At 30.6% G+C, this 15,203-nt stretch overlaps 1 protein-coding gene across 2 annotated transcripts in view; it reads right to left on the reverse strand.

Annotated features, from left to right (window-relative positions):
* LOC110999359 (proton-coupled amino acid transporter-like protein pathetic) overlaps positions 1 to 15,203 on the reverse strand; it is a 37,245-nt gene continuing 22,042 nt past the window's right edge. For both annotated transcript variants that reach the window (XM_045632214.1, XM_045632215.1), the window contains 7 exons: positions 12,689 to 12,839; positions 11,174 to 11,295; positions 10,501 to 10,585; positions 8,199 to 8,443; positions 4,302 to 4,514; positions 2,578 to 2,747; positions 1 to 2,336 (listed from right to left, as the gene is read on the reverse strand). In XM_045632214.1, the coding sequence (XP_045488170.1) occupies positions 2,044 to 2,336; positions 2,578 to 2,747; positions 4,302 to 4,514; positions 8,199 to 8,443; positions 10,501 to 10,585; positions 11,174 to 11,295; positions 12,689 to 12,839 (1,279 nt within the window). In that variant the 3' untranslated portion in view covers positions 1 to 2,043. The remainder of the gene's footprint in view (positions 2,337 to 2,577; positions 2,748 to 4,301; positions 4,515 to 8,198; positions 8,444 to 10,500; positions 10,586 to 11,173; positions 11,296 to 12,688; positions 12,840 to 15,203) is intronic.

A 15,203-nucleotide genomic window follows, 5' to 3' on the forward strand; every position in this document is an offset into this window, starting at 1 on the left:
ATTCGAATTAAAAGGCACTTATATCGTATTGCATTTTATTACTTAAAAATTATATTAATTTCTATTTCTACATTAAATATCACATTCCGCACAACTCATAGTAAAATAACTAAAATATACAACAGAATATCGTAATTAATTAAAGTAACACGGTTCAGCTACATTATAGGTTGGGTATATAAAATAAAAATAATAATAAATTAAAAACGGCTATTTGTTGCAGTGACACCGGATATAGCCAATACATAGGCTATTTAAGTTCTTTACATATTTAAAACATCTATAATTATCTTAAGTCATGCAATATCGAAGTCATCGCTTTTATAGAAAAGTTTAATTACACAATGGTCATATTTCGATTGTCATCAATTGATTCTCGTATAACTTAAATATAAACTAATTAAAGAGTCCAATATTTAAATTTTTCATTTTGTTTGTCCAATTGTATTGCTAGGAATTTACACAGTTGTACTGTATGTATGTATTTACAATCTATAGTTAGAATTAATTAGCCAGGTAAATACAGATTATAACATAAAAGTTTATTTCCCAAAAATTAACTATTAAATATATATGTTTTTATAACGACCCGAGCTACGACGCCATACCATTATTTTGTAATAGTAGATATATGGCCGTGATGGTTTGAAATCTGGTGATACTTTTATAGGAATAAAGAAGCCTTTGAGTAATCTAAGTCAAGCAACATTTGTCAATAATTTACGAGTTTTAATAGACTTGCATTACAGTTAACCTGTGCATTGCGATAAGGCGCTTACATCAATATATATTAAGTAAAGCATCAGTCCTAGCGAACAAAATGAAACGGATTAATATGCAACAGTTGTCGAACTGGTGCAAAATATTTTATATATATATGTGTAGTACCACTGTCAAGTGACGTTGAATTTTAACCCTCATCTGTTGCGGAGGAAGATATATGCTATAATAATATATACTATACTATTTTCTAAACTTCTTTCTGTAGCGAGTGTTCACCAGATTTCAAACCATTCAATTATTGAGAAAGAGTTATATTTAATAAGTTTTTTGTTAACACAGCCGGTTTATTAATTTAAATAAAATATTATTTTTATTATGTCATCGTAATATCAACTGTACTGTCAATGAATATTAATTACTTTCTATTATTATGGCAGTATACTCTATTGATAAAATTATACATTCATTCGGAAAACATTTGATTATAATAAATTTTAATTTTCAATCTAAATTAAATATTAGTTAAAGAAAATGTTTCAATTTCAATTTTTAATCACAAATGCATCACAATATCTTAATCCAGCAAATCGAATTTTATGATTTTCTTCTAAATCTAATTTATAATATATTTTCTATTATTACATATGAACCTTCCGGTTTTACCGTATCATGGGCTTAATGAATAATATGTTTTAAATTATATTTTATATTCCACGTAAAATATTTAATTTAATACTGTCCATCCATTGAGACAACTCCTAAATGAATAATGAAATTTGGTGGGCTGCATATATTTTATCAATTTGTTCTATTTACAAATAAGTCAAGCAAAAAGAGGCTTAATGTACTTTATGCAGTGCATGTTTGCGAGATTCTGGCTTAGCACCAATTTTTAGTCTATACAGCCTACATAGTAAAAATCTTAAAATAATTAGCATTTTAATATTAGCAGTCAATCTGTACTTAGACAACATAACTCATTAAGGCTATTTCGGATGTTAAACTTGGCAAATATTTTGTACTTTTGAAACATATATAATATTAACGTTTTATAAATTAACGTTTACTTATGTAACATACAGCCATACAAGAGTCTTATTTTTTTATATATTCTTACGTCGTTTAAATATACAGTACACAGGTATTAATTTCAAAGATCACTCACTGAACTGTTTCCTTGAATCAGGTAAACGGGCATTTAGTTAATCTTAATTATGATAAAATTAGTAATAATTCAATTAACGACTCTCTACGGCTGTATTATAAGATTATTATAGACAATAATTACACCTGTTTTAAAAAATATGTATACAATGTATCTTATACCGTCAAAGTGTCATTAAAACTAGTTGTTACGTTCATCGCTTCTACAGTACTGAACTTTACCACCATAGCATGGATTGAAGAGTATGACCCGGCGAACAATGCCACCAGTGAAAGTAAAGCGATGCCAATGTTCTTTATAAGAATCCATTTAAAGATACCTAGTCCACGCTCCCATTTATGAACAGTGTCTACGATGGCTGGTGTTAAAAGACCGAGTGTTGAGAGGAAGATGGCTCCACATAGGTTGATGAATAATTCTAGATCTGGGAATGCTGCGGCGAGAGCGACTGTAACAAAAGTCAAGTTTTATATGCAAGCAAATTGTTAAAATTAATCTACCCTATTAGCACTTAAATAAATATGTATTAAACTTGAAGATCATGGCACGTTATGGATTCTTGAAATTATTAATTTTCATGTTTAGTTAATTATCTATCATTACATTAAAGTCATCTTTTTCGATTTGCCCAAAAATACTCACAGATTATAACTATAAAATGAAGATGAATTCGCGAATAAATAATATACCTGATCCAATGACGCAAGCAGTGCGTATACTAATCTGTGTGATGTTATGGAATTTGACAGCAATTTTATGATGGAGTTGCCGCCATATCATTTCCATAGGTACGTAGAACTGCAAGCTGTATGTAAACAGAATGGCCAACGCCATAAGAATTTTCGCGCTTTGCGCCAGCCTGCAACAAACGAATATATATTTTTATATCAAGTAAATAAATATTTGAAAGGAAATATATAAAACCAGATGTTTGTATCCCATATCACGCGGAAACAGGGACTTTTCATTTATGGAACGTTAAAAAAAAGTACCGTTTAACGATATTTCACTTCGATATATTGGTATTTAGAGTAAAATATAGCAAGCTTTTAATTTTAAAAGCATTTGCGCCGTTCAGTCTTTTTATATCCTTAGAGAGATAAAATTGCCGTATTGTATTTTAGAAATACTTTTTTCAGCTGACACACAATTGCCACGTTGATATACAAAACAAAAAAGGTAATGAAAGTCGTGACGAAAATTTTAGATTGAAGATTTATGAAGAAGGCCCAGAAATATAATATTAAATTGTGAATATACAAGTCGAAAGCTTAAATAATTTAAGATGAATTTTGAGTTAGATTTCATGTTTTGAATTTGTCGTATTCTGCTTACAGGCAGACATTTCTGTCTTTGAATGATCTCGATGAACTCTGATGAGTAAAAACGCAAATTAATTTCGACTATGTATTTGCGTGTTGCTCCCATGAGAATTGCGTGCTCCTATTTACAATGCCTTCTGCTAATAGGGGACAAATCTTTGTTTTTAATTGATTTTATAATGATTTTACTTAAATGTCATGTGGAACATGGTGTAAGGGTTGCAACTCTTTACAAACGTTGTGTAAAACAATCAACTTTTCGATTATAAAGAGTGGCGGAGAGTTTATTGCCTTCCGTTCTACGACCTTGATTTGAGAACTGGCAGTAAATCAAAAAATTCAATGTATATTTATTTTTTGACATTCATAAGTGCACATTGTGTTACCTACGTGAATAAATGATTTTTGACTTTGACTTTGACCCTTACTAAATATGATCATCGAGAACTATACAGAATTTATGTAAAATGTTTTTTTATAGAACCGGGGGCAAACGGGCAGGAGGCTCACCTGATGTTAAGTAATACCGCCGCCCATGGACACTCTCAATGCTGGGCAGTTGGTGGTAGTATGTAGTGCTAGCGTTAGTTAAATTGTGGTCCAGCTCAATATCATTTATAAGACAAAAATAATTTCGCCGATTGTATTTGTTTCCACGTTGTAATAGGATGAGAGTAGTGGAAAAAAATTGACATGAACAGTGATGGCCTTGTATTGGACGTTCTAGTGTTATTAACTATTTCTTGTGTTTTATTAAACTAGATTTTTATTACTTTGTCAATGTTTTCTTTAAATATTAAGTTACTTGCACTCATTTCTTTTTAGCTGTGGAAATTAATAGTAGTAGGATAGAACAAAAATCCTTCTTGTGCCATTTATTTACTTTGGTTATATAAAGAATTAGTTCTGTTTCTTTTAGCAATTGTTTAGTTGTAGGCTTGATTCTTTTATAAATTCAAAACTCATTTTAATTTTAAATAACGTAAACTTAGTCAGACATTTCTTTTAATGCCTATATCTTGCAGAATTTTTAGTGTAAAGCATTTAACATATAAAATTGGTACTGAAATTGAATTCTGGCTGATACTCACATTTCATCCTGAGGTAAATTCAAAGTGACACTTCCCCTCACTTCATCACCAAACTTCATGTATCCAAAGAATCCAACAATACCATACAAGCCGATCACGACTGTCATAGCTACATTGAGGACACCAGGGCATCCCAGGAATTGTTCTGGTTTAGCCATCTCATTTTCAACTGGCATCACGACACCGATGCCTTCCATTGCGAAGATCACTGTGCTGAAAGGAATATACATTCCTTATAATTTGCAAAGCTTTTAATCTAGGATCAAGTTTAGGGATATTCTATAATTATCGTTTTATTAATAGTGGCTGATCCGGTGAACTTTGTACCGCCTAACAGTAATTGAACGTCGAAATCGGAAAGTAATACAATGAATCTAAAAAAATATATAAGTTCATAGTAATGGAGTAAATTTAACAGGCTTGATATACTTTTCTTAATAAATTTGTGTGTTCTTTGACTGACACCGATTTAACGCGAATACCTAAAATAAACTTCATATCGCACATAATATTTATGACAATTCTTTTTATTACAGAATTTAATCTAAATTATACAATACGCCATTATCCGAATTTTATCGATGTACATGTATATTGTCGAATTAAAACTTTTATTTAACTACATATTATAATTTGAGGTTAATGGTATCGACAAGATGAACATTAAAGGTTTGACAGCTACGTAATATAACTTTCAGTATTGGTTATTTTATTTTTATTGTATCGTTTTCATATGTTTTGAACAGTTTTTTTTCCAGGACATATACACACAACAAATCAAAAACCAGGTACATTTAACAGTTCTTGAGTAACAGTATTTGGTCACAAAGGCTTGCTTACTTACGATTTACTTACTTACCAGTCACACTTATAATTTTTCCTGTTAGTTTCTAATCTAAAATATGGCGTACCTAAAAACAGCAAGCGCCTAACGACAAGACAATATCACAGAAAATTATGCTCCATTAAGACTTTTCAAGTCGTCCAGTACTTAAGTAAAGTGCCTTTAAATAACTTAGAAGCAATAAAGTTAGATTAAGTTATGTAATTAGAAAGGAAATTTGATGTCTACGTTTAAACAAGTTTTATAACATTTTAAGAAAGGCTTATATTCCTAACTTGATTCGTAAATGACGATGGCCAGTGATAAATGAACTGTATTTTAACGTACTAACGATCGCTATACCTATTTATTATCTTAATATATATAAATCTCCTGTGACGATGTTTGTCCGCGATGGACTCCTATACTACTTTACCGATTTTAAATTAAATTGGCACACCGTGAGCAGTCTAGTCGAGATAGGATAGCTTAGATCTTTAATTATAGTCGCAATTTTATTTTATTGCAAATTATTTGTTTATAATTTGATACAATTCTAACAGATGGCGCTGTGTTAAAAGGACCAACGTTACATAAGCTATCTATCTACAGCATAAGTCCTACCGTTCCCTTGAATAGTTTACTACTATATAACAAAAACCTTAGTCACAGACAGCAAAGCTTGGCCGATTCTGCTAGTAATATTTTAAAATTATCATTGATTGAAGGCCGCTATTACCAAAAGTATTTAAAAATGTTAACATTGATTTTGTGAGGGATTGTTTATTTAAAAAGAATAACAATTACTCTTATGTAAATATTTAAAATTGGCAGGTTTCTTATTTCGATTTACTACGATATCTAGTATATATCTGTTTCTGCGAGACTTAATTCCATATACATTATACATCTTCTGTGGCTGTGTTTGTTTTTAAATTCCTCCTTAAAGGATATATCGATTTGATTAAATTATTGCAGGTATGTTCTAGATTCAAGAATGGTTTACTATTACAATTATTAGATTTTTATTCTAAATGTTTACATTTTCTGCCGTGTCCGCTATAAAGATTATCAAACCAAATTTTAATTATAAAATTAAGCGAATAAGTATAACTATAAGTAATAATTATTATAGAGATTCCAGGTCGATAAGACAAGATTCAATGTCGATTAAACAAGACATAGAGTTTAAAGTTGTTAAGAGCATTATCTATATATATAAAAGAAAGTCGTGTTAGTTACACCACTTATAACTCAAGAACGAAAGAACAGATTTGAGTGAAAATTGGTATGGAGGTAGCTTAGAGCCAGGAGACGGACATAGGATACTTTTTATCCCGTTCGACAGCGTTCCCGTGGGACTTGACATGAAACGTCAGTCACTATAAAAAGTGGTATAACAAATAAGAATCAGACTTGGAATAATAAAACGCAAATGATAGCTATGTAATTGACGTATAATGACAGCTATGTAATGACGTATATATGACAATTTGATATTTGTAAGAAATCAATATTCAAAATATTTCTATTAAATAAATACGTTTAATTATTTTTACAATTTACAATTTAATTATAATGATAGTGCTATTGCCCATTCGTATAAACAGTGAAGAGAACTATAAAACTCGGTATTGTCGTATGTATACAGTTCATCCAAAGAATGATGAATGTTTCTATTTGTTGTTGTTGTCGAATGACGCATTTAATCGAGTATTGGAACGGGAACGTGAATATGATCACCAGGAATTAGATTTAGTAGTTCAAACGAATGTACCCCTGTTGAAATACCAACAAAAGGAAGTTTATGATACTTTAATGAAGGCAAACGATGATGAAAATGGTGGTTTATATTTCCTAGATGCCCTTTGGCAAGACATTCCTCATGTCATTAGTTTTAGCAACTGTTCGGGCGAGATCCAACATAGCGGTTGCAGTTGCTTCTTCTGAAATAGCAGCCACATTGTTAGAAGGATGCCGTACGGCTCATTCAGAATTAAAATTACCGTTAAATCTTCAAACTATTGGAGAACCAACGTGTAATATTGCAAAACACTCAGCAATGGCCAAAGTTTTAGCGGCATCGAAAATCATCATCTGGGACGAATGCACAATGGCGCATAAACGTGCATTGGAAGCACTTAACCGAACATTAAAAGATTTACGCAATGAATCGAGATGTTTTGGAGGAGCAATGATTTTACTGTCTGGCGATTTCCGCCAAATACTGCCAGTAATTCCAAGATCTACGGCTGTCGACGAAATAAACGCTTGCCTCAAATCGTCAAATCTATGGCGCTATGTGACGAAACTGCAGCTGACAACAAACATGAGAGTTACATTGCTTACTGATAAAAAAGAAGAAAAAGAATAAAGATGTAGATGACCTGAACTACATAATGGTATGCGTTTGGTGGTTAGAAAATTGAAGAACAATGTAATTTACGCTACGATAATGATAGGAAAATTCAAAGGTGAGGAAGTTCTTATTCCGAGGATCCCGATGATCCCAACCGATATGCCGTTTGAATTTAAAAGACTTCAATTTCCGATACGTCTTGCATTTGCCATGACCATCAACAAATCACAAGGCCAATCCTTAAAAGTTTGTGGTTTAAATCTAGAACATTCATGTTTTTCCCATGGTCAATTATACGTGGCATGTTCACGGGTCGGAAGACCATCAGCGTTGTTTGTTTTTGCGCCTGATAATAAAACATAAAATGAAAAAATGTGTATCACAAGGTACTTAAGTGAAGAGCAACCTATGTACTAAAATACAGAAATAATAATGAATGATTAATGTAGGTATTTAATTTTTTTGTATATTTTCCAATAAAAAAACCCAAACTGCTTATTTATTGCCATTAAGGCGGAACAAAGTTCGCCGGGTCAGCTAGTTTTAAATATGTTTTATTGAGTATCAAAGGATAAACTAATACATAATTTGTTCTAACCTACCTAAGAAAACATAGATATTATTAACCCAAGAATGACTCTTATAATTAAAGGATAGAATAATTTTTAACGTTCTGCGGTAGAATAAATTATTTCTGTGCATAATTATAACTTACCTTATAAACAATGGCCATTGAGAAACACTAGCAATCATTTCCCTTTCCACGGGGCTGGGTAAATCGGTAAATATATAGTACATAGTTATCGCGAAACAGATGACGAGAAAAACATTGGCGATAGCAGAGAAAGGTACCAGCCACTTTAAATTGCGAATTTGACAGATAAGCACCAGAGGTAATAGAGTAAGAGCGCAGTAAGTTTCCACAGACAACTTGTATTCCGGTACGTAAGCGTCGAGAACCTGAAATTTAAATTTAGAATTGTAAAATGTCATTAATATTCTGTTACATTTTTCGCAAAATATATTATTTATTATATAATATTAATTAATAATGTAAACATTGAAGTTTTAAAATTAGAACTAAATTGTATTAAAAAAGCAGTGATTAGTTATCCCAATAGTATTTGTCGCTACAGATGTAAAAGTACTTTGAATTGTTATTGGCGCATAAATGTCTAGTACGAAAATAACTCAATGTTAATTTAAGATAATAAATATAACAAACAATAGAAACTTTTAAACACTAAGTAGTTAAGTCCTAAGGTTTCTTTTGAATTTCCAATAGTTTGTTATAGTTTTCTATTGTTCTCAAACAATTGTAAGAGAGTTCTATAATATTAACATGGTATGTTTTGAATTGTGTTTATTTATTTTTGAACACAATACATGATTTAGAAAAATTAAACTACCATCAGTCATTTGTCAACATTATTTATGTATATTTTAAAAGAAGAATTGCAAAAGATATTTAGTTTTCGGGAAATTAATATTTATACAATTCCGATAATGTACATTCCGATCAAACCATAATACGGGTCGAAAATTAAATCTATGGAAATTGGGATAAAGTTCAACACATCATATTAACTCAGATAAGAAATGTACCAATTACCTAACAAAACAGATTATGTGTGGCTTTAATTGTAAATATTATCGAATCAAGGATTTTTCTCAAAAGCCAGTCCAGTGACTTCTTTAATATGCATATGTATACATATTTAAAATAATAAAATTTTAAAATTATTTACATATACATTTAAATCTTATATTAATACACACTTGTCATAAGATTATTATTTTAAATTGATTTATTGAGTCAAAAACTAATTTTTTTTTCTAACCAAGAAAATTCATTTTCTTCTACATATACATTTTTAACCCAAGCATGACACTTATAATAAATTCGTTTTGAATTTTTTGTGTGAAGGTACTTTTTTGAATACCTCTCTAGCATTTTGTAATAATTAGAAAAATACATATATTTAATCAACATAGCCCTTATAACGCATAAGTACCAGACATAAATTAGAATAGTGGTTTTGCATTTAATAGCAGAATCGCTTTTTGTCAGATCAAAGCGAAATAGCTAGAAACTTGATTTTATACTGGAATTGAATATTAAATATTAATTTGTTTTCCTTTTGAAATGGATGGAATCACAACAATGGACATTATTTATTAGTTTGAAATTCAAGTTTACAAATAAACAAATATATATTGAAATTGATAGTTAGTAAATAATGAAGGTTATCATACGTATGTTTTAATACGTAACTGAATAAATGTAATGCGCAAATGTTTTCAGTAATAAGTAATAAATTACCATATTATAATACAAGTCTATACTTGTCCCTATGCGTAATATAAAAAACAAAAACTTCCCGGTTATGAATTTCAAAGCAAACTACTGTTTGGGTTTAAACTGTCATATAGCCTCATTTTATTTATAAGTTTTTCAGGATCGTAATTGCTATTAGTACATGCACAAATCAACTTATCACCTGATTTGGCGATAATGAAACCTGGGGACGGTTAGTTAACTTCTGAAACTATGTTTAAAATTTCGGTGCAGGCATTTTCATGTCTTTAATTCATAAATAACTTCAACTAATACAAAACAAACTTATACTATTACAACAAAATCATACTCCTTGATGATGATGTTAGTGTCTTATGTATCCGTAGAATAGTGAATGGAGTTTTATCTGTATTTTGTTTTTACAGGTGGAAATGCACTGCGAATTCCCAGACTCGTGAAACTTGGGTCAGCTTCAGAGAGCACATGAGCATAAGAAACTAAAAGGGAACTGCAGCGTTAACATCTTTTAGGTCTCGGCCTCAGATTTCTGTACCTATTTCCTGACCATCTCCAATCAGCAAGTGATCGAGTCTTCTGAGTCTGACACACGCCGTCGACAATTTGTGTCCAGATTCCTCGCGATGTTTTCCTTCACCTTACGAGCGATTGTTAATGCGGTCATAATGGAAGACATACTAATGAAAAACCTAAAATTTACCTCTTTAAAATTTTCTGCGATAAATACGATATAAACACTGAGTGCGGCTAAATATGTACATGTCAAAGCCCAGTCAATAAAGATTCTGAAACAAAACAATACAACATTCTTTATTTTTTAAATCATAATAAATTAGTTTTTATTCTTTAAAAGTCTAGCATGCTTTAGATCCAAAAATCTTGTGAAGGCTGATTACGTCCATATTAAAGGAAAACATTAAAGAAATAGATGCCTCTTTTAGATAATAAATATAAATAATAAAAACCTGTGATTAAAATCGCTTATAAAGATGAAATAATTAATAGCTGTTATTGGAATTGTTAATATTTCCTGTTTTTAATAAAGTTACCAATACTAAAATTTATCGTATACTGATTCTTCCAATAGGTATAAAGTTTGTAATTGACATAGTTTCTTGGATTAAGGATCTTAAATTACAGCAATTTTGTGCTCACCAACTTGATCCCTGATGTTCCAATAAACAGATGGATTTTTTTAGTATGTGAAATAAAAACATATCAACGAGACATGCATGTTTTGACATAAAAAATCAACAAAGCAGTACCTCTGTTAAATCTCTCGTTTTTAAAGTCAAATATAATTATTAAATATTTGCAAAATCGTAGAGCATCGTTAAAGCCGTAATGTATTAAAACATGTCTAAAATACAAACCGAACAAAGTTCGCCCACGGTCTCAATCTTTTAGGGCCAAACTCGAAGGCTGCTCCACAAGTCTCCGCAAAACCCATTGACGGCTTCTTTGCTTCTACACATACTTCTTGTGATGTTTTCACCTGAAACCCAGCGAAAAGTATATGATAGATGAACAAAGAAACTCTAGTATTATAATATGATGGCTTGGTTGCAATCCTTTGTTTTCGGATTTCCGTTCCGTCCGGTTGCGCTGTCAATGTACAATTCACAAAAAGGCAAGACGACATTTGTATATTGCTGATAAAACATCAGAACTCCAGAAAGAATTTAGGGTTTTGGTGAGCCCCGATGTTTTATATGCGAATTATATAAAGACAACTCACTAGGGAGTTATATATCAATTACGCAAAGAGGCAATAATGCCGCGTCACTCTAGCGTGAAGCCTTGTTAATGCAGTATTCTGAGAGTACATAAAACAGGTAACAGAAGTTTGGAAAGAGCCAAGATAAAAATTGTCTAGAACTGTAAATTTACTGAAAACAACTTTGTTAATATCGTAGTTTCGCTCTCAGAGTTCATAAAAGTTGATTCTTATGAGGATACAAAATGTAATATAATTTTGTAAGAATATTGGATATCAATAAATGGATAAACTGTTTCTCATTCTGTTTTTTAAATATCGCCAAAAGATGCTTTACAGATAGAAGAGTAACATCTATGCAAGTGAAGTTTATTATGAATAAAATATGTATTCTTCAATAAATAAAGAATGATAATTCGACCATTTATATATTTAAATAAGTTTGAAGTGAAACATTCATGTACAAACCCTAAAATATGCATTAAATAAAGTATTATTTTTCTCGTAAAACCAAAGTAGAAAAATAATTCACGTACATGAATTTGTAATAAGATTACTCCACGCGGTTTGGGCTTTTCATTAGAATTCAAGTACTATAGCGGTAAACGAGTACGTGTCAGATAAAATTAAACTTTATTATTATTAAACTTTTATTTAATTTTTTTATAAATAAAAATAATCTTTAATTTTTTCTAAAACTCTAACGAATCATTTATATCTGCCTGTAAACGTATCAACCTATTCAGAATCGTACTAGCGTTATATAGCTTTAAATTTTTGTCATTTATTTATATTTGCTCGTTTTTGTCAACTATATTTGTTTTTTTTTTATTTAGAAAACGTTCATAATGTGCTTTTATTCTGATAACAAATAAAATAAAATAATGTTAGTGAAAATTCAGAATTAATTAAATAATTGATCTGTATTGCACAAAAGAGCTTTGAGGACTAAACTATTCTACTCAATTCTCTTAATTGTGTGTAATAAATTATGTAATGCCTTGACAGGATGTCAATGAACGTATATATAACCATGAAAGCCCACTGCCCACGAAGATTGCCCACTGTCGCGGCATACCCTTAACGCACTCGGCGTTGTCGATATGGTTTACGTCATATCGTATTTCAGATGGTGAGTTAATAAGTAAAAGGTATATTAAAAACTACTTACGAGTACATATACGCAATGCGTGCAAATAAATCCAACGACAATCGTTCCAAAGGCCCCGCCAGCCAATCCAGCATTCCTGAAGGCAGCCGGCATTGCCAAGATCCCCGAGCCGAGTGAGGATTTCAAAAGGTGAGCCAGGGAACCAATTGTCCTGCAAACACAAATTTCTTATTAAACATAAGTATGTGTGTGTGAAACTGTTTTAAAAAAAATTTTAAGGCCCTCAGTCAGATCGTTTCATGATCATCTGTTTTTTTAATAAACAATTTGGTGACCAGTCTTCTATACCTGACACATGCTGTCGACTTATTGAGTCTAATGTTAGTGTAGTAATTAGGTTGGTAGGAGTTTCACGTCCCTTAATTTTGTTTAAGCGTTACAAAAATATTTTTTTATTCAAACCAGGAGCAAGACAAAGTATTTGTTAATACAACCTGGTTGTATATATAGAATTTTATTTAGATTTATTATATACGATTAGAAATTAGGTACATCTAAATTACAATAATAATGATAAATACCAACGGTAATAGGAACGTTTCAAATATTTACTACCGAATTTCATTACGGAACACGTACGAATTATATTGTCCTTCTGTTCTCAAGACAAAAGAGAGATCTCTATCTCATTTTATTATTTAAATTCACTTTATAGTTTGAAACGTAATTTGCTGTTATACATAAAGTGACCATTTATTCTTCGAAACATTGCATACCTGTGTCGGGGTTCACAGCTCTTCCATACACAAACTAAATTCTTAATTATTTAAAATAATTACATTATTTAACCTTATTTTATTTATTCTTTTTCGTCTGTTTACGTTAGTTATACATAGCATGCTTTTTTAGCCTATTGTAGCACGATGTATACAATTTCAGTTAGGCGTTATAGTATTCAATATATATAAAAAAAACTTCTTCATTATTCTATCTTCACAGTTATTACAAATTCCATAGAACGACACATTATTGTCCTACATAAAAATACTTTATGTTTTCATTTTTTTATAGAACAGGGGGCAAATTGAAACCTTTTAAACAGTAGAAAAGTGCAATTATTAATAATATATGTATTACAATTAATCAAAAACTCTCCAGCTACTGAGATCAAATCATAATTTCAACAAGTGACATCCTGTCGCTGATCACAATTGCTCAGAAGTACTTAAACCAGCAAGCTTCGTAAATAAAAAATCAAATGCAGTTGAAACGGTTTACTCATAATTAAGAAGATAAAAATCATTAAACAGTCTTGGTATTTATTTAGTTTAGTCCTGGGTATTTTGAGTGTCTTTTTTAATCCCGTAATTAATTTTGTATACCCAAATAGTCCAAAGTCACCGGCTTTATACAGGGACTTAAAAAAATGTAATGTAAAATTCAATGCATTATAATAAAATCATGATTCAGCAATTGATCGACGGAACTCAACAAATTGTTGATTCACAGTAATGTTTTTGATATAAGCGTCATTCATTTGTTGCTTTGTGCTTCCGATTCCTTAGTGTTCTGTAAACTTTATTTTCTAGCTTTTGTAAAGTGAAAGAATACATCACCATTAGGGAAGTTAAAAGTGTTTTATTGTCTTGGAATGAGATTCCTCTTAGGCGAGGCGTTCGGAAGCTTTATGTTTAGTTTTAAAGCTGTTAAACGTATTTTATAGAGTTTTAAAGTTCGTCGAAATAAATTGTTATTGTTAATACTTAGAAGACCATTCAATCAGTGATATTGCGATATAAATTTCAATATTTTTTGGATATATCCAAACCTAAAAGTAGGCAATTATTTTTTTTTAGTGCCTAATCTATAATTATGATTCGTTTTATTAACTAGATTTTTTATTGGCTTATGTATAATTTTGAAATCTAATCTCAATTACAATCCAATATTAAGTTCTCTTAATATTAAAATCGCGATTAAGCTTCGGAATTTGAAAGGCCTACTTTGTGACGTCTTAAGATGATGTCATAATAATTTAATTGGCACTTAATTAGAATGCCAATACCAGCTAATTAGAGTTATTGAAAATTATTAATACACACTTGTTAATCAGTGACACAGACGCAATATTAATTTAATTCTATGTAGGCATACAAATATGGTATTTAACTTTGTCATCTACTTGGAAGTACATTACTGTAAAAAAATATTGATTAATATTCTAGAACCATCAAGCAGATAGATGAAAACAATCCAAATATTTTCAGAGAATTGTGTTGCTTATTGATTTTAGTATAAAAAATAAGGTTACGAAATGATCAGAAACGAGACGTAATGAACTAACTAACTATGATTCCGGTATATGATAATCCAATACGCGATTTCACTAACCGAAGTCACACTTTGCCGTATGTTTCTTATCTTACGCATACCTCTCTCTTGAACAAAAGCTCTTCCATGTCTTTTAGCTCTTAAAGAAATATAAAATAAAATTAACAATTTTATGCGAAAGAACGATCGTAACGATACAATCATTTATCCACTTGATAAATATTGAAAAATAACCAATACTCAC

This window comes from Pieris rapae, chromosome 18 (genome assembly GCF_905147795.1).
Source record: "Pieris rapae chromosome 18, ilPieRapa1.1, whole genome shotgun sequence".
Taxonomy (NCBI): domain Eukaryota; kingdom Metazoa; phylum Arthropoda; class Insecta; order Lepidoptera; family Pieridae; genus Pieris; species Pieris rapae.